Raw genomic sequence first — 20458 nt, 5'->3', positions numbered from 1 at the left:
TGTTGGCTGTGTGGTTGGTGGTTGGCTGAGAGATGCCTCTTAAGATATTTGGAGCGAGGGCCTTGTTTAACCTGGGCAGACACTTGAAATTAAGAAGCTGTTGATGGTTTAACATGTTGCCTCATTGTTCTGTGTTGCCAAGGGGATGAAAGGTGCCATGTGTGTATGCACACACACACAAACACACACACACAGTCTCTCGTCATGTTCTATTTGTCCAGGCCTCAATTTTTGTCCACTTTTTTTTGTTATCCTGTTGTCTATATTAACTGAAAACTAAGTCCGAACTTGCACTTGCTTTAGAGAGTAACGCGTGTTACTTGTGTGTTTTGTATAACTTCTCCTCCCTTGCCCTCTTCTCTCTGCTTCCTCCTCCTCCTCTTCCTCCTCCTCCTCTTCATCCTCCTCCTCCCTGCTCTGTTCTGTGTTGTTGACGTTTGTCCTCTCCCAGTTCACAGGTGTGGTAGAAGTGTTCGAGTTCCCGCTTGGTTATATTTAGGCAGAGCCCAAACTCATAAAGCTGTCTCTTTGCTGCGGCCCCCAGCAGGCTGGCCGTCACTCATCAGGAGTTCTAAGTCAGCGCTGAGGTCCTACGTTTTACATTTACATTTGCAGACGCTTTTATCCAAAGCAACATGCATTTGTCAATTATATTACAAGGGCCATTCTTCCCAGAGCAACTCGGGATTAAGTGCCTTGCTCAAGGGCACAACGGTGGAAGCCAGAAATTAAACCCACAACTTTTCAGGCTAGTCCAATTCCTTAGCCACTACACTGCCACCGCCCACACAACCCGTTCTTAGACACACAATTACATGCATTTAAACGAACACAATACAGGAATTCCCTGTTGCATTAAATGTCCCGTGATAGGAAAATGTTTTTCAGTGCTTTGGGTTGCATGTGTTTGGGTGTTGGGGTTGGGCGCCAATACAAATACACAGAAATAACAAAACCCAGTCTGTTTATGGGCTGCCCAAGTCTGGAAGTGTGCTTCTTCAGAGACAAGGATGAGCCATTGCAAACTCATAGATAGTTGACATAGAGAAAAGAAGGTTGTTGAAAAAATAGCAGGGGTAAAATATGTGACATACCGGGTACGCGCTTAGCGCTAGGGGGTACCCAATTTGTCAACTAACGAAAAGGGTAATGTTTCTGGTAAGAACATCGAAGCTACATAGGCTGTCCTGCATGCGTATGTTATGGGCATCGGTATAGACAGAGATGCAATTCTAAATCATCTGCTTGTCATATCATTCAAATGAGTTAGGATGCCATGGCACACATCAGGGCGTTTGGGGTTCCAAGATAGCTGCACTGACGGAGCCTTTACTGACTTCACAAGAAACAGTTGTTTTGTTTTTCCTGAAAGTTATTTGAGGGTGGTAGTGGTTATATCTTTTTAATGTTGATTATGTTTTTACCCTCTCTCCTACTTTATGCTTTTACTGTGTGTGTGTGTGTGTGTGTGTGTGTGTGTGTGTGTGTGTGTGTTTGTGTGTGTTTGTATAAGTGTGTGTGTGTGTGTGTTTGTATAAATGTGTGTGAGTGTGTGTGTTTGTATAAATGTGTGTGAGTGTGTGTGTTTGTATAAATGTGTGTGAGTGTGTGTGTTTGTATAAATGTGTGTGTGTGTGTTACTCCACTCATGTTTTCCCCGGTTCTCTCCTCTGTTCCAGGGCGGGAACAACGCGGGGCACACAGTAGTGGTCGACTCGGTCGAGTACGACTTCCACCTCCTGCCCAGCGGAATCATCAACCCAAAGGTCACGGCCTTTATCGGTACGAGTTGGAGCAAGGTCATGACGTACGCATCGGTGCCTCTTGTTTATCAGATCAGGGCCGTCCAGGGGCATCCTGTCTGCTGAAAAATCATGATAAAAACACAAACGAGATTAGAAGCACTAATCTGCCCTAGAGTGGTATTGAAGTATGGGTCAGACAGGATTGACGGACGGTGAATATGTCAGCACTAAACTGAGAGCTAGGGGTGTCATGAAATCCTTACAGGGAGGCTACACCTTGCACGTAACTGACGTGTTCCGTTCGTGTAGCGTAAAAAATAGTTTTTCATTTTTGACACCACACGAATGGAACGCTTCAGTTACGTGCCAGTGTTGCCTCCCTCTTAGTCTCTGCAACCAACCCAGTGTTTTAATGAGCTGATGTTTAGCGTTTGTGTTTACAAAGTGCATCATCATTGAAACGATGAATAATCCACAAGAGATTCAGCTGTTTCCCACTATTAGCTATTAGTACTTCAACTATTTTCAGTTGAATTCAGTCAACTGATCTCACTTTCCAGTCAGGGATTAAAAATTGCAGAGCTGTTTTTTGCTGCTGTGTTTTCTGTACATAGTGAGTGGAGCCAGTATCCAGACCACCTCAGTTGAGTGCCGCACACATAATTGATCTGCACTCGACTTCATTTCCTTAATGGCTCATCCTTTCTGTTGTTGGCACCAAAGCAGTAGTCGTGTTTGTTGGGCTGGCTTCTCTCTCCCAAGTTCCACATGACGCCACCTCAGCACTTTCTGCTGTAGTGCAGAATACGAATTACGCTGATTAAAAGAATGCCATATCCTCAGACACTAAACCTGCAGCTTGCACTCATTAAGTAGCAAGCATCAAAGAGAATGACCTCAACCCTGTCCACTCACAATGCTGAGGATTATCCTGCAAATAAAGAGGGTTGCTGCAAAGCAAGGCTCAGACCATACATTCTATTAGTGTAAACAAAGTTCTATCTCGTTGCTAAGTGATGTTAAGTGCTCTTACCAGAGAGGGTTGAAGGATCTTTGATCTTACTGGTCAGCGCATAGACTGTAGAACTGGACAGTGTGGTTGCGTTCACCCAGAGACAGTTGATAAAGTTAACTATAGAATCTTTGGTTCAGCAGTGTTCTTTTCGCCTTATTCACCCGGCGGCCATTACGAGTCTGAGGGGTACACTTGTCATTACATCTCAGTCCAGCAGATGGTGGTGGTAATGCACTCCGTAATGCACTCCGTTTGCAAACTGCTAATTGTACCCCTCAGCCTCGTTATGGCAGCCGGGTGAATAAGGCGAATAGAATTGAAGCCGCCGAGGCGACGCCATCTTGGAAAATTTGCAACCAATTTGAAGTGCGGCTGTGCAGCAGAAGTTGAAGCATGCGCAGTGAAGAGGAGTCGCGGTCAGGCACGCCCACTCAGCGAGTTAAACACGCCCCTTGTCAAGTGAAACCCGCCCCCTTCTCCTTTCCACAACACAGGTCGACCATAGGCGCCGAAGGCTAGCTGGCTGGATGAATTTAGCGGCTGTGAGTTAGCTAAACAGCACAAACAACAGTCTTCGGTTTGTTCTTGTCTGGTAAGTGTTGTGTATCAATTGTTGTTCTAAAATACGTCTAAGAGAGCTTATTATGTTGATTACAGACTGTGAGAAATTAGTATGGTGAATACTAATCAGCTAACAACAGAAATACGGACAGCGAATTATATGCTAACATTAGCAGCTACATTAACGTTAGTGTAAACAGTAGAAGCTAGGCTAAGTTAGTCGTTGAGGTGAAGATTAGCAAACAGCTCCCGTAATAGTCGATGCATGTTTAGTCGGTTTTATTAGTTTTTGCTGTTTTCAAATCTCAATCTGAATGTATGCCATCTCAACATGGAGTAACCATTGACTGTACATGGAGATTACACAATCAGTACAGTTTATGATGTGATAAAGCAACGTAAGTTAACGTTATATGAAGCATGGACCTCATCAACCTGTCATGTTAATGTAACTACTAGCCAGTTTGCCAACGCTGCATTCTTTCTAACGTTAACAATAAAGACACCTCCGTTAGAGCTACTTCTGTGACGGTAGGTCGGTAGTTGTAGACCGCATAAATGAATGATCGATAAATGAAACGCCTGCACACTACGCCAAGAACCAGTCAAATTCCCAGGGATATCGGTGAATGTTGAAAAAGTAAAACCTCAATTTGTCCTCTAACGTCCATGATCAGTCATACTGATAACGTTATTTTTCAAGCTGACGCAAGTTGATAACATTCAGAATTTAAATATAGAATTTAATATTAAAATCGCATGTTTAAACGTGTAGTTAACATTAGGTAGGCAGTGAAATTTATTGCACACATATATTTAATTAATTGGTATTACTAGTGGTGTTGAGTGCCTCATTATATGCTTTGTAATGTTGTAAAATTGTCTGACTAACTTTATTGTAACTTTCCTTTTTGCAGATAAGGTATGGGTGATGGCTGAATGTACTGGAGGTGGCGGCAAGGTGGTCTCCATTAGTCTGCAAGGGAATGCCTACATGAAGTGGTTTGGCTGGGGTGGTCTGAGGTGGCATGTCTTCCCCCTTTCTCCAAGTTCCCAGACATTCATCTCCCTGACATATGCAAGCACGACTCTGCCTACCACCCACTCCGCTAGGCCCGGCTTGTGGTGGAGATGGAACTCCCCCCTCAGCACGGTGTTCAGTCACTCCTTGTAATGTTTTTGACCTGTCGTGGTCAGTCATCTTGTCTTAGTAGAAAGGTGGACTCATCCAGCGTTGTCTGGCGAAAACGCACCTGCTGCAATATCTTTTTCTTAGACTTTTTTCATTTCTCCCCTCAGCACCTGAGAAGTGTTGCCTGCAAAGTTTCTGGGAAGAGATCTAACGAGACCTGCCACCTAGTGATAAACCCACGACCTGGCGTGCATGTCACTGATAGGCTAATCAGTGACTGATTCGAAACAAAGCGGCAACCATCAAAAGCCAAGTTAAGATCAAACATCCAGATAAAATGATCTTGCGTTTTCATGAGTTTTCGTCATATATTTCATTTCCATTCATCACAGAGTTCCCAAAATCACATATAAGGTGTGTTAGAGTGTCTCGTTTCGTAATATTACGTTTTTGGCACTCAACGCATGGGAAGGAAAAGGCACTCAATGAGTTAAGAGGGGTCTAAAAGGCATATCTGTTCAACATGCACTTAGTTCATTAAGCGCTTCTTAAGTGTTATGGTTTGTATTAGGGGTTTGCACGGCGTGTCATCAGATCTGGACATCGCCATATTGGAGATACTCGCCTCATTAGAAAGCATTAGGCACTGAAGTAAATCCCTAACATCGTCAAGAAAAATGGTTAATTATTGCCGTGTTTTAGGTTGTACCAATAGGTTAGACTGAGAAAAACATCTGGTGGAGGTATCGACTTCCAAAAGTTATTAAAAAACCAGGGAGAAGGGACAATAATGCCAGAAGTTATCAGAGGAAGGGGGCGCTTGTGGTGGAACTTGGTACTTCCTCCCCCTCACCCAATTTCATAGCCTTTTCTTGGGTCCAAGTCCTGCCCTATATGCCTTTGCCAATTTTAATCCGTTTAATTTCTCGTAAATATCCAAAGTGCATAATTTCATTGTGGTCATTCAAGTCCTGCCCTATATGCCTGGGTTACCATAGTTACCGGCCAGAGCGTGGACGTCGGTGCAAACCCCTGTAGTACTGTGTTATTTTCATTAGGCTGTTGATTAATTTGACTTTTTTTTTTTTTATTGATATTCTCCTTAATGTAGTGTTACCATGTTATTGTTATTATATTATTGATAGAGTGGGCATTGTTATTTATTATTTATTTATTTATTATTGCTCCCCCCCTCCTCATTTTCATTGTTTATTTCATTAGGCTATTGATTGATCCCTGTTAAATTTAAGTATTATATTGTTTTGTATCTGTATATGGCTTTGGACAAAAGTGTAACCTAGCCATCATCATAATGTGGTATTTTCTTATGCACTTGAAGCAAAAAATAAAAATATGTTTCTTTAAAAGTAGTACCACTTTAAACACATGACTCACTGAACAGCAAAGTAGCTTCCTGATTATGTGTAAAATGTCTACAGAGTATCCTGATGTAGTAGGTCCATGTTCTCATATTTTTACAACTGACATGAAGGTTGCCAATTTTTGATTTATAAAGGAGCACCCTCTCTGGTGAAAGACTAGTACTAGCAACCCTGTGGTAGAATCATACGATTACAGACATATTGAGAGAGCCCATGATGAGTTGTCACAGTTTTCAATTTGGACGTATTATTTTGAAATGGGGTACGTCTACTGGAGGATTTACACATCACTGGCAAGACCTGATCAAATTATACCAATGCAAAATGCTTCTCCAGCAGTGCAATCGCAGGTAACAACGATACCTTAACTCGGCATTTTCCGATAACGCGTTATGAGCATACTAAGCAAATTGTCCATTTGTAACTTTGAATCCCTCCTCACCTTAAAGGAATTATCCGGAGTAAAATGCACTTTAGATCAATTTACGGATGATTGGGAGTAGGGTTGCAAAGGGGCGGAAAATTTCCATGGGAAGTTAAGATGGGGAATTTTGGAAATATTCCAAATTGGAAACTTTCATGGAATTAAAGGAAATTATGGGAATTTACGGGAATTAACTGGGAATTTTTGGTAACTCCTACTGTTTCATATACAGACATTAACATTTTGTTTCGTAATAAGCAATATGATTTATTTTCGCTTAGCTTAGCATACAAAGATAGCTAACATGCTAGCGGGAATCTCATTCTCTGCCTATGGTTTACTAGCGTGCTAAGCAACACTGAAACCACTGAACTGCCCAAGATACACCACGCCACTCAACAACAAAATCCAATTGGTTGGAACATTGACTGACAATCAGTTTGTTCAGTTAGAATCCCAGAAAATGGTAAAACAAATAAAAATATAATGACAACATACCACCCCAACCAAACCTTATAGATTATGTAAATTATATATAAATTGTCAAGCTTAATCAGACAGATTAATCGTCCCATTACAGTTTATGCAAAATGACGTACACCCATTTGAATGAAGACTCCATTGCAAACTTCCACCAGTTATTCCCACATGAGATGACATTTTCACTGGGAATTTATTTTCCCCATGCACATGAACGCATCATAGGTTTCCTTTATGTCTAGTAGCCTATGCTGATTGCTGTGTGCATGGGATTGACGTATGTGCAGGATAGAAATTTGACTGAAATTGCATTAAATCAGGTTGTTTTAACTAATATTATGCTGCAAGATGGGGTTTTGTCCACTACATTTAAGTTCCCTGTTATAGACTAACTTGCCATATTAAAAATTCCCAGTTTATTCCCATTAATTCCTGTTTATTCCTGTTAATTTCCGTATATTCCCGTTAATTCCCATGGAAATTTTGAAAATTCCAGAAATTTTGCAACCCTAATTGGGAGTACATACGTTGAGTTGACATCAAAATCATGTCATTCGGATGTGTTTTGAGAAAGTTCAATTTTACCGTTTTTAGTCAAAACTCGTTAGCCTGGAAGTGACCAGGGCAAGTCATTTCGTTGTCAAATTGTGAATTTCCAGAGCGTGTTACTCCACACTCGGCAATCGACTCCTACGGACTTTCCCCTAAAGACGCCAGCTGCAGCAGCAACATTTCCGGAAAGGTACTGGCTTGATGAAATTCATTCTGGACTCTATCCGACCACATAAAGATCTCGGGATACTTCGGTTTGGCTTTAGGGACCCTCTACTCACTACCACGTAAGTGTAATGTTGTTTGGAACTGTAGAAGAGGTATAAAAATAGCGTTTTGTAGCGGCGAAATGACTTGCCCTGGTCACTTCCAGGCTAACGAGTTTTAACTAAAAACGGTAAAATCGAACTTTCTCAAAACACATCCGAATGACATGATTTTGACGTCCGTAAATTGATCTAAAGTGCATTTTGCTCCGGATAATTCCTTTAAGCTATGGTCCAATATGTGTTCACTAAAAAACAAGTAACGTTATTTGTCTGGCTAATTAATAAATGGTCATACCGAGGGTGTCGACCTAGCAGGCTAGGTGACTATTGCCATTCGTGCAAAACTAAGCAAGAGTTAACGTTAACTAAAACTTAACTCCCCCGATGGTGGCGGCAATCACTGGTTACATTAAACCCAAGTAGGACTGTGACTTATTGAATGTATTCAAATGAAGTTACAACGATGGTGGCGGCAATCACTGGTTACATTAAACCATTTGAAACAAGTAGGACTGTAAATGATCGTGACTGGCTAACGTTACTTAGGATCAATATATCGTAACACTCCCAATTATCACCGGTTTTGTTCGGAAATTCTAAAACAAAGATGTTTTTTAACACTTCAAAATAACATTTGCTAAATGAACCTTACATTTTTCGGTAGCCATAGGTGTGTAGATTTGAACAAAATCTGGTTTGGTTCCTAACTGGAGCATTTACTGCCTGAAATATCCGATTTTGTTGACTACGCTCGGAGTTATAGTGCTGGCCCGATGGGTCCCCCATTTCCACCGCCATTTGTTCCAGACATATTTTTCGCTTATCGATAGTTCCAGTTTTTGGTTCCGTTTTTGGTTTAGGTATTAGTGAGTATTTACAATATTTAGGTGGCTTGGATGTTTCATTTCATTTCATCAGATGACACACACAATGGGATGATATTTATTTTTGGCAATAATAGATACATTAAATAGATAAATACATAGATTAAATAATAATAAATCAGCTCTCTCTCTCATACACTCACACACATACGCACAGATCAACATCAATAATAGATACATTAAATAGATAAATACATAGATTAAATAATAATAAATCAGCTCTCTCTCTCATACACTCACACACATACACACGGATCAACATCAATTCAACATTCATTCTTCAGTCGGGACTCGTAACGGGCAGATATGACCCGGCACCGCTCACACACAAACTCATCATCGTCGTCATCCCAGTTGTCCCACTGCTCACATGTGAGGAACCACTCCATGCACAACGGGCAGAACACCCATGGCACAATATCTCCCAATATATATATATATATATATATATATATATATATATATATTTATTAACTTCACCTTTCTTTTGCCTACTCTTTTGCCTAATTTCTTATACTTTTAATTGTAACATTTACCTTTGTCTTCTTCTTTGGTATTTTTTTTGCCCCTCCAGCTGTTTTCTTTTTTCTCGTCTGACCTGCAAGGGACACTATTTTAATTTTTTTTAAATTATTTTTAGTCAGTTAAACTCTATTTACCTTCTACCGGTGCTGGGGCCTTCCTGCAGCTGGGGTTTTCCCTGGAGGCCGCGGCAGGGTTGGTGGTGGTCCCTAGGCCGATGGTACTGGCTTGCTCCCTCCTCTGACGGGCCCTCTGCTCCTTTGCCTCTCTGGTCGCTGCTAACTGCTGTTCTTTTTCCTGTATGAGTCTCTCATACTCCTCCCCAGTGATGACCCGGGCATCAGCAGTAACTTTCCTCCTAGTGGTTCTCTGAAAGGTGATCTGGGTCAGGACCTCCGCCAGGTCACGGGGGATCAACCCTGCTTCCACCAATGGGTGGTTCAGAGGGTTCTGAGAAGGGGTCAGGGAAAGTGGCGAGTCTGGTGGTTGGGAGGAGCCTATGGGTGGAGGGGGGCAGAGGTCGAGGGTATGGGTGGAGGGGTGCAGAGGTCGAGGGTATGGGTGGAGGGGGTGCAGAGGTCGAGGGTATGGGTGGAGGGGGGCAGAGGTCGAGGGTATGGGTGGAGGGGGTGCAGAGGTCCCCACTGGGGAGGAGGAGGATGAATGTTTGAAATGGCAGAGATTGCCAGCCATCTTGGCAAAATCTGCCTTTAAAGGGTCAAAGAAACCCACGTCCAGGGGCTGAAGGACATGTGAGGTGTGTGGCGGGAGATGTAGCAATATGATACCCTCACTCTTAGCTGCCTGGACTACTGGTGGTGAGAGGTGGGACTTGTGTCCATCAAATATAAGGAGCAGAGGGCGCTCCTCCCTCGCGTGAAAGACAAAGTGATGGAACCACTGTAAAAAAAGATCACTATCTATATATCTATATATTTCCCATAGAGGGCATTTGGGGGGGCACCTGTTGTGTACCGGCCCCCAGGGAAGTACTTCGAAAAAATGATCAGGGGTGGTATGTCCTCCCCAGCTGCGTTGAAGCAGGCCAGCACTGACACATGGTCTCTTGTGCCAGGGACCCGTTGAAATGGGTGTTTCGTACCCCGCCCTGCCACTACTTGCCTCTGCTGTTTTCCATGTTGAATCCAGTCTCATCACAATTATACATCTGTGCTGGTTTATCCCTCAGCCCATGCTCATCCATTGTTTTTTCTAACAAATCAAAATAGCGCATCACCGTCCGCAGAGTTGCATTGACAGACCTCGCCCGGTCGATGCTCTCAGGGGTCCTCATACTTAAAACAGCTCCACCACTTTTTACCTAGTGGTGGCAGTTCTGGCTGTCTGCTTCTCTTCCTCATCACCGCGGTGGCATACGCCATGAGCCGGGCCTTTGTGAGTGGGAAACCATAGTCTGCACAGTACAGGGCAGTACTCCACCAGAGCTTGTTCGTCCTCCACTGAAAGTTTTTGGCTTGGGCCTGTACGACAGCCATGGGAAACCCGCCCACTCACTCTGTCCCTCAAGGTGCTACGAGGGACTTTGAAGATCCGACATGCCCGGCATACTGACATGCCTGCAGCTACCTCCTCCATTGCCCGCACCATATTTTCGTCTCTCCACTGTTTTTTTGTTGCCATTTTCTATAGCTATGATTAGAAAAGGAAACGAAAACTAACCTTTCAATACACTTCACTTCTAGTATTTTAGATATTTATTACTATTATTATTGTCATTAATCATTACATAATAGTTGTTTTTCATATTAGTGTTGCTGCGTGAACAGCGCATGAAACATCTGGTGGGGGACTGAGAGTCCAATAGGCCAAACTATATTAATATAAAGCCAAATTCAGACTACATTTAATGTTATACACTTCACTTCACTTCACACGCATTAGCTCCGACTAGTGGCCAACGACTGAAGTGAAAAACCGTTAAAAACTTTGGGCTGAGGGCTAACCTCTTAACCTAAGAGGTTAACGTTAAACCAAGTCAGATTCTCGTCGCGAAATCAAAATTCCACCAACTACTTTATGCAGTTATGTAAACGCAGCATTATAACACTATTTAAACCACTTAAAGTGACTTCATTTTGACATTTTTGGTACAAATACAATTTATATACACTTCCGTGTGGGAACTGACGTTGTTTGCGGGAATCCGTTGTCCTGGTTGTTAGGGAAATGAATATTAAGTGACACATACACACAAAACGGCGGAAACACGAGACCGACGGAAATGGGGGGCGTTCCGATAGCAGAGCCCTTTTACTTTACCTATCAACTGGCTAATGCTAGCATGATTTAGCATGCTATAAGCTAAAATACTTAGCATCTACAAAAGAACAGCACATATATTTTTTCACTAAGAATCTGTCACAACTAACAACGATGTCTCTTACAAACAATTACACAATGTATGACTATCAATATGTATTTAATCAGACTGTTATAAAATATAGCCTAATGATAATAACAGCACTTATTTAGTTTAGATTACGTGTCGATATCAGGTGTCGTTAAAATAAGGTAGCGACAAAGCGTCCTGTCTGCTGCCAGCCAGCTGTCAATCATAGGTGTAAACACGGAAACTTTTTTACGTGTAGTAAACTTTCTTGTAATTTTTAGATTTCTTAAAATAACATTAAAAAAAATAATTTCAGCGAGAAAAGAATAAAAAGCAAAAATAGTTTTAGGTGAGAAAAGTGACATGAAAAGTTGGCTACTTGCCCATTGAAATACATGGAGATGGGCGGAGTTATGCATTGTACTGCAACTAGCCACCAGGGGGCTCTGGACTAGCGCTTGCATCACTCTTAAAGGGACACCAGGCAACGTTTTCGTGTTAATTAATCATCTTCGTAAGTCGGTATATGGTTAAATTACTCATTACGGGGTGAATGAAGGCTCTCTCGCCCGCCCCTACTGCCTGTAGGAAGAATATCCCACTTGCAAGTTCGGTGTATCCTACAAACCGACCGAAGCAGGATCAGTTTACAGCACAGAGGCAGGCTAATGAAACGCTAGAGATTGTTGCAAACGTGTGTATAATGGCAGAGCCAGCGAAGAAGCAGCGAAAACCCTTGACTGAAGACGCAAAGAAAAGGAAAAGAGCTTCAGACCGAGCGAGGGGGAGTTTCATAGAGAAAAAGCATCAGGCTTGGTTGGTGTCCCTTTAACAGACGGCACACTGTCCAGTTCTATATATACAGTCTATTAGGGGTTTGCACGGCGTGTCATCAGATCTGGACATCGCCATATTGGAGATAACTCGCCTCATTAGAAAGCATTAGGCACTGAAGTAAATCCCTAACATCGTCAAGGAAAATGGTTAATTATTGCTGTTTTAGGTTACCAATAGGTCAGACTGAGAAAAACATCTGGTGTAGGTATCGACTTCCAAAAGTTATTAAAAAACCAGGGAGAAGGGACAATAATGCCAGAAGTTATCAGAGGAAGGGGGGCGCTTGTGGTTGAACTTGGTACTTCATCTCCCTCACCCAACTCATGGATCTGTGCTGCCAATAATCCGTAATTTCTCGAAATATCGCGCCTTTTCTTGTGGTCCAAGTCCTGCCCTATATGCCTTTGCATCTTAGACGCATTTTGATGAGCTTTTCTGTTGTTTAGACATGGCTACAATCACGTAAGATATCCAAAGTGCATAATACTCCATTGTACTTCATTCACTGAGTATCGCCAATATGGCCGCACTTGCTGGGTTACCATAGTTACCGGCCAGAACGTGACGTCGGTGCAAACCCCTAATGGGTCAGCGTGCCTGAAAGGTTCCTAGGATACATAAACCAACTCAGATGGGCATTGTGTTCCGTGCTAAAAATTGAAGCAGCTAAATTCCCATCATTACTTTGTATCCTAGTCGTGATGAGCTTACTGTATTAAAGAAGTTGTATTGGGTGTTGTGGTCCTAATGATATTATCCTCCTCACACATGTTGGTAATATGGAAAGTATGAAATGCGATGTTATTTTTTAAAGGCATTCGTGTGTGAGTGAACCCTTCCCTCTGTTTCTTACAGGTAATGGTGTCGTTATTCACCTTCCAGGCCTCTTTGAAGAGGCTGCAAAGAATGAACGCAAAGGAAAAGGTATGTCTGCAATCTTCCCTCACAGAAGAGGGTGTGTGTGTGTGTGTGTTTGTGATACGATTTAGACTGTGTCTCTATTGACGTAAGAGAGAGAGAGAGAGTGTGTGTGTGTGGTGTGTGAACATGTAAAATAGTAAGTAGAGATATGATTTACACTGTGTGTCTCTATTGACTCTAAGATGTTGTGTGTATTTGCAGGTCTTGAGGGGTGGGAGAAGAGGCTGATCATCTCCGACAGAGCACACATTGGTAATATAGCTCTCTCTCTCTCAGTCTTTCTCTCTATCTGTCTTTCTCTGTCTGTCTGTCTCTCTCTTTCTCTCTCTCTCAGTCTGTCTCTGTGTGTTTGTGTGTGTGAAAGGTTTCTTCTTTCTATAGGTTTATTTGACACTATTAAACATGTGATTTGACTGCTGTTGAAAAACACACACAACCACACACACACAAACACAGAGAGAGAGGGAGGAAACACGAGCCATAGTTCAACTTGAATACACACTTGAATTCAGCTTAATTGTATTGTATTGTTTAGGCTCAGAAGGTTGACTTAGGACCAGTGTGTCTGTAAAATAGGCTGAGAAGGTTGACTTGAGACCAGTGTGTCTGTAAAATAGGCTCAGAAGGTTGACTTGAGACCAGTGTGTCTGTAAAATAGGCTCAGAAGGTTGACTTGAGACCAGTGTGTCTGTAAAATAGGCTCAGAAGGTTGACTTGAGACCAGTGTGTCTGTAAAATAGGCTCAGAAGGCTGACTTGGGACCAGTGTGTCAGTATGACAGGCTCAGAAGGTTGACTTGGGACCAGTGTGTCAGTATGACAGGCTCAGAAGGCTGACTTGCTGGCCTCTGTTACAGTACATGTGCCTCTTCTATGCTGAAAACCTGTGTTGATTTGTTTGTTTGTTTGTTCTGTCTCCAGACAGATCTAATCTCTCTCTAGCTCTTCCTGTTTCTCTCTCGTCCTTTACCCCCCACCCCAGATAAACTTTCTTGTAGTCACTCTTATTGTCAGTCACATGGAAACGGGGACGAAGCTCTCAGCACAGAACACAGCGGCCGCTAGTCTGTGGGGCTGTGGACGCAACCAGAGACCACAAAACAAAGCTTGTGCCATTAGTTTGAAGTTGTCTTGAAAAAAAGCTTTAGCCTAGACTTGCGTGTTTGGCTATCTGCATGGGGATTTAATCAGACGATCTTTGGCCAAAAGGTTGTTTTGTGAAGGGAATTATTTAAAAAGAGGTCGGAGAAAATATTGACGTGGCCAAATCCAGTGGGTGCTGCACTTCCCAAAGGTTGCGTTGTTCAGGATCCATGGTTGCTATTACTGAACACTAGTGTCTCTTTCATTTCCCAGTGGTCATTATCGACCAGCGCTTTCATGACCTGTTGGACAGGAACAGAATAAGGGTTAAAAATAAATCGTACATAAAAACGAATTAACCTTGTCAAAGTTGAATTTTTCCAACCTCCAAATGTGAAGGAAATATTACCCAGGTCGATCTTTTGTCTCTCTAACTCCTTGGGCTTGGTCTATATTTGCTTTGATGGGGAACAAAATCAAAGGGGCACCTGAGGAAGCATCCTCCTTATGCTGATCGTTTTCATATTTACATCTCTGAGATGACAGATTTGAAAGTGAAATGGAAAAATATCTGAAATTGGCTATAATTGAATCAGGCAAATATGATTTTGAGAAGCCACCAGTACCAACTCGTAACACATAATGCATCTGGTGTCAGGAGTCCTGATCTATGTGTGTGTTTGTGTGTGCGTGTGCGTGTGTGTGTGCGCGTGTGTGTGCGCGCTTTTCTGTGTGTGAGATGCTCTAGCGGCACAGAGATGCTGTGTGCAGACCATAGTCACAGTCATGCATGAAGAAATTAACTTTGGAGTGCAGCTGTTGTTGACGGTTATATGTTATGTTTTGGAGTTTTTATGCTGTACAGCAACAGGTAGGTGCAACCACTGGCAAATGAATTGTGTCTCCGAAGTGAATAATGGAAGCACATTTTAAAAAATCTGTGTGTGTGTGTGCATGTGTGTGAGCATGTGTCTTGTTATGCACACATCCCCATCAGGGACCTCTTGAGTGTATCCATCCCCTTGTGTGAATGAGTGTGAAGGAGCATCTATTTCCTTGACCTTTTAAATGTGCCCATGTAAAGCTGCTGACTGCGTGGGCTGGGGCCTCGGCTCTGGTCATTCTCACGGGCAGGTGCAAAATTAGCCTGCCAGGGCTCCCACGGGTCCTTGAAATCCTTGAAAGTTTGTGAATCTCAAAAAAAAAAGTTTTTGAAAACAGACATAAATAAATGGAAGTCCTAGAATTTATTTTTGAGGAAAAAATTCCATACAATTCCGTCCGCTTACTAACCATGTTTCCATTATTTCACCACCACTTCTGTCGATATCCTACACGTATGCCTGATTTACGTTGGTTAAAACTACACGGCCAGCGTGATTTCTGCGTGTTTCGTGTGTATAGTGTTTGTTGCCCAAATATTTAATTTAACATATTAATGAATAAACCAACAGGTTCATGGTAACAAGTTTAACTTGTTTAGGAAAAGTTTATTTCAGCTCAGTTTTATGCAAAATACAAACATGAAAAATAGAATAGGCCTACCATCTGTCATATGACCAAAAATAAAAGAAAACAAGGTATCCTTGGTCTGTTGAGGTAACATGATTTAACCATGCCCTCGTTTGAAATTTATCGACACATTAGGTCCTTGAATTTGAGGATATTGGGCCTGCTAAGTCCTTGAAAGGTCCTTGAATTTGATCTTAACTAAGGTGTGAGAACCCTGGCCTGCCCACAGAGCTGCCACACCCCATGCAGCTCCCGCAGGCTGGCAGGAAGGCCAATGCCCAGTCTAGCAGATGCTCAGAGATGCTAGCAGGAGAGCTCCTACAGCTTAGTAGCCACTCTGAGAAGCTTGCAGGAGCTCCTACAGCTTAGTAGCCACTCTGAGAAGCTAGCAGGAGCTCCTACAGGCTAGCAGCCACTTTGAAAAGCTAGCAGGACCTCCTACAGGCTAGCAGCTGCTCTGAGAAGCCGACAGGTTAGCAGCAGAACAGTTTGCGGAGACTAGTTGGAGCTAATGGTTGCTCTATGCATATCTGTATGAGTCCCTCTCTGATGCCTTTCTCTCTCTATTAAATGTACCCTCCATGACCCTCTCTTTGTTTCTGCAGTGTTTGACTTCCACCAAGCAGTCGATGGGGTTCAAGAGCAACAGAGGCAACAGCAAGCAGGAAAGAAGTAAGCTTTTTCACACACATGCACACACACACACACACACACACACACATAAAAAAACAGGCCAGTCCAGTCCTCCTCGTCTTGATCCTGAGCGCTCCTGAGGCCCATGTCCGCCATCTTGTGTCCCATAGAGCCCTAAATAAATGAGTCCAGTGTATCTACACACACACACACACACACACACACACACACACACACACAGAGTGGCGATAAGAGGAGTACTTTCCTGTGCCCTAAATGAATGACTCCAGTGTATCGACATCAGTAAGATACGTTAATGGTACAGAGTTTCAGTCGTAATATATCAAACTCAAATGCAGTGTGTCCATGATTAGTTTACATGGTTATGGTATTACTCATGATTATATGTGATGTGTTTCCATAAGGATTGAGATGCAGCTGGGCTTAAGAGTCTTGGATGCAGTCAGATGCACAGCACACCCCTCTAGCCACACATACACACACACACACACACACACACACCTCACCCCACCCCGTCACCATTCTGAATGAGTCCCTTAGGCACCTGTCCTTCCAGAATGATTCTCTAGCCTCCAACATATCTCTCTCCATCTCTCTCTCTGTCTCTCTCACGCTCCACTAACCCAACCAGTAAGTCCTCATCTCCCCCGCACAAGACCTGATTGGTGCCTGTACTGTATCCCTCTGGCACATGAGCACGAGTCTGTTCTACTGGACTGACCTGCAAAGTTCCAGCTGTACTTTTCTTTCCATTCACACACACACACACACACACACACACACGTGAGAAGCGGGTGTGTCTCCATGCGGTTCCCAGTCACTCTCCCTTCACCTTCCATTCCACCCCTGTGGGTGCTGATTCATGCATCATTACATAAAGGACCTTTGGGAAACTCCGCCCAGAGGCAGTGAGTGGCCTCTCACCCACTACACAGTAATTATGCGCAAGCCAGCCATTCACTCAGGCAGGTGTGCACATAGCCCGACATACCTGACTCAAGACAGGTAGGGAGAGGTCGCATCATTATGTCGCATCAAGTCAACGTAGACCAGACATTGGTCACATTGGTGACTTCTCACACACACACACACACACACACACACACATGCTAGTCTATGGCAGGATTGTGTATGGATTGCACAGCCCCACGTCTCCTCAGAATTCCAGTATTGGTTCTCACATTCCCTCCTTCTGACTTGCAACACATGCGTTTGTGGAGCACATGCTCTTGATTACGGAAGGGTTTTTGGAGCTGGAAATTCTTCAGCTGTATTGGGAAACTTTCCATGACAATCCTTCCTTCTGGAATGGCATTGAGAAATGCAGCCTGGAAAGTGAGTCACAATGTATTATGAAAAGAGGATGAGTAATGAATGAAAACACACACACACACACACACAAAATAGGGTGATTGTTCACATACCACCATCGAAACGGAAATACTTTGCTTCTACTCAACGAATCCATGTGATCACTCACACACACACAAACACGCACGCATACATACTAGAATCACTCACATGCCTACACTATATAATCTATCTGTCTAGTGACACCCATATGACCTTTGTAAACCTCTGCTCTCACTTTCTGGTTGAGAAGAAACAAAACAAATGCATAAGTTGTGTGAATGAATAATTTGTGTTATTAGCATGTCTAAAGCATTGTGTTGTTAGCATGTCTAAAGCGTTGTGTTGCCAGCATGTCTAAAGCGTTGTGTTGTTAGCATGTCTAAAGCGTTGTGTTGTTAGCATGTCTAAAGCATTGTGTTGTTAGCATGTCTAAAGCATTGTGTTGTTAGCATGTCTAAAGCGTTGTCCTTGTCTGCTGTTTTGTTGCTAGTCTGGGGACAACGAAGAAGGGTATCGGTCCAGTGTACTCGGCCAAAGCTGCACGCAGTGGGCTCAGGATATGCGACCTGCTGTCTGACTTCCAAGACTTCTCCGAGAGGTGTGTGAGGCTATGATCACCACACACACACACACACACACACACACAAACACTTCACATACACACATAACACATATATACAGGCACACATAAACACACACATACACATATACAAATACTTTCAACACTCACAACATATGTCCCATACTCACAAACACACACAAACACACACACACCATACAGAAATGGTAAGCATGTAACCTGTGCACACACACTCCTGTCTTGACGGGCCCAGAGATCCTGCAGTCCCAGGTAGATAAGACAGGTGTGCGTGTGAGACCGAGACATGTCTCAACAGTAGACACTGTTGCTTTTGGAGGGGAGAGGCATCATGGTGGCCAAAACGGCCACACACACTCTCACGTACATGCAAACACACACACACACATACAGAGGATAACCCATCAGAATCACTTTACACACCCTTACTCACACAACACATATACACACCATCCCCTCAAATACACACACACACACACACACACACACACACACACACACACACACACACACACACACACACACTTTTCCATATCTAAATACAGGTACACCAACAACACACATCCTCCCTCACACGAACATGCACACGCACAGTTTCACCCATTTACATGTATGTGGAAGACCGAACTGTGGTGTTGATAATCTATCCATTTATTATAGGATAATAAATAAATATAATAATATAATAATCCATCCATTTATTATAATATAATATAATAAATATAATAACTTAAGTATTATAATATTCCTGATATGGATTCTGAGCTAAGTAATGTGTCTCACATTCGCTAGCATCTCTTTAACTGGGAGGCTACACCTGGCACGTAACTTAAATGTTCCGTTCGCGTTGCGTCTGCTGCAACACTTGGCACGTGAACTTAAATGTTCCATTCGCGTTGTGTCTGCTGCAACAATTAGCTTTCACTATAATCAGTTGAACTGGCTACACCAGATTTGATAGCGGCATGTAAACTGAATAATCGTAATTTCCAAACTATTAGCCGCGGTTTATATATTGATTTTGCAAAATGGCTTCAACTATGAGGTTAATATAGTAGTAAAGTAGTTAATATGGTATTCATATGGTTTTGTTTTTTTAATTTGCATAAAACACTATCCTGAGGCTTATACGCAATGCGGCTAATACACAGGAAATTACTGTACGCTCGAAAAAATAGACCAGTCTTCTAAAACTATTTTTGCACATCGTGAACGAGTGCTTCAGTTACGCGCCCGGAGTAGCCTCCCTGTAAGAGAACCTAGCTATGACGAACACACTCCATGGGGGTTTTCTCATCTGTCTTTTTGTCTGTCCTCCCTCCCTTCTTCCTTCCTCCCTCCAGTCCTAACCCCTCCCTCCAGCCCTAACCCCTCCTTCTAATTAATTTGGTGAAGGAACGATAGGAGGATGGAGGAATGGGAGAGACCATCGTTCCCTCACACAATTGATTAGAAGGAGGGGTTAGGACTGGGGGACTTTGACGAAGACATAGAAGTCTATTGCTGTGCTCTACAATGAGCACATTTAAAAGCCATCTCTGTGTGCTCCGATGAACCTTCTCCCTCTCCACATGATCGGTCCTCTTATCTCCCGTGAAGCACCAGGCGTGAATGATGTGCATTGGCACCTGTTAGCAGGTTAGCATTCCCATGTCAGGAATGAATGGATATGCATTAGTGAATTAGCATCTCCATGCTACGTTCACTTCAATGACGTTGGTCTGTTAAAGCATTAGTCTATGGTGGTGTGTTTGTGTTGCACCAGCCATACATGTATGTTTATTCCTGTTAGTTTGTTTATTTGTTTGTTAGTTTATTTGCTTGTTTGTTTTTCCTCTTATTTAGTAGCCTTGTTGTTGATGTTGGATCACAATGTGTGTACAGAGGGTAGCTTATGCACTTGACATGAGGACCGATTCTTGGTGAATGTTTGCATAACTACATAAGCAAATTAGTATCAATACACCATCCGACACTCTCCAAGTTATTCAGTTTATGTTGGCTGGGGATGTCGACACCCAGTGGGGTTGGGTTGTTGAGGTGGAGTGGTTGGCACTGAAGTTGTTTACCCGCTCACCCAGAGCCACTGAATGACACATGTTTGGGGCTGGCATCTCTGGAATGTGAGATTTGGCAGCAGGCTGTGTGTGTGTGTGTGGTGTGTGTGTGTGTGTGTTGCCCTCTG

The 20458-nt window shown here is 42.9% G+C and overlaps 1 protein-coding gene across 1 annotated transcript in view; it reads left to right on the top strand.

The window, feature by feature from the left end:
• The window catches only part of adss2 (adenylosuccinate synthase 2), a 36991-nt gene that overhangs the window by 5700 nt on the left and 10833 nt on the right, over positions 1 to 20458 (top strand). Inside the window, exons 2-6 of the mRNA XM_048269926.1 lie at positions 1680 to 1782; positions 13009 to 13077; positions 13276 to 13326; positions 16274 to 16340; positions 18166 to 18273. Coding sequence (XP_048125883.1) covers positions 1680 to 1782; positions 13009 to 13077; positions 13276 to 13326; positions 16274 to 16340; positions 18166 to 18273 — 398 coding nt within the window. The remainder of the gene's footprint in view (positions 1 to 1679; positions 1783 to 13008; positions 13078 to 13275; positions 13327 to 16273; positions 16341 to 18165; positions 18274 to 20458) is intronic.

The sequence above is a fragment of the Alosa alosa genome, chromosome 18, assembly GCF_017589495.1.
Source record: "Alosa alosa isolate M-15738 ecotype Scorff River chromosome 18, AALO_Geno_1.1, whole genome shotgun sequence".
NCBI lineage: Eukaryota > Metazoa > Chordata > Actinopteri > Clupeiformes > Clupeidae > Alosa > Alosa alosa.
Note: the sequence above shows the minus strand (reverse complement) of the source record. Positions and strands in the feature narration are given on the sequence as shown.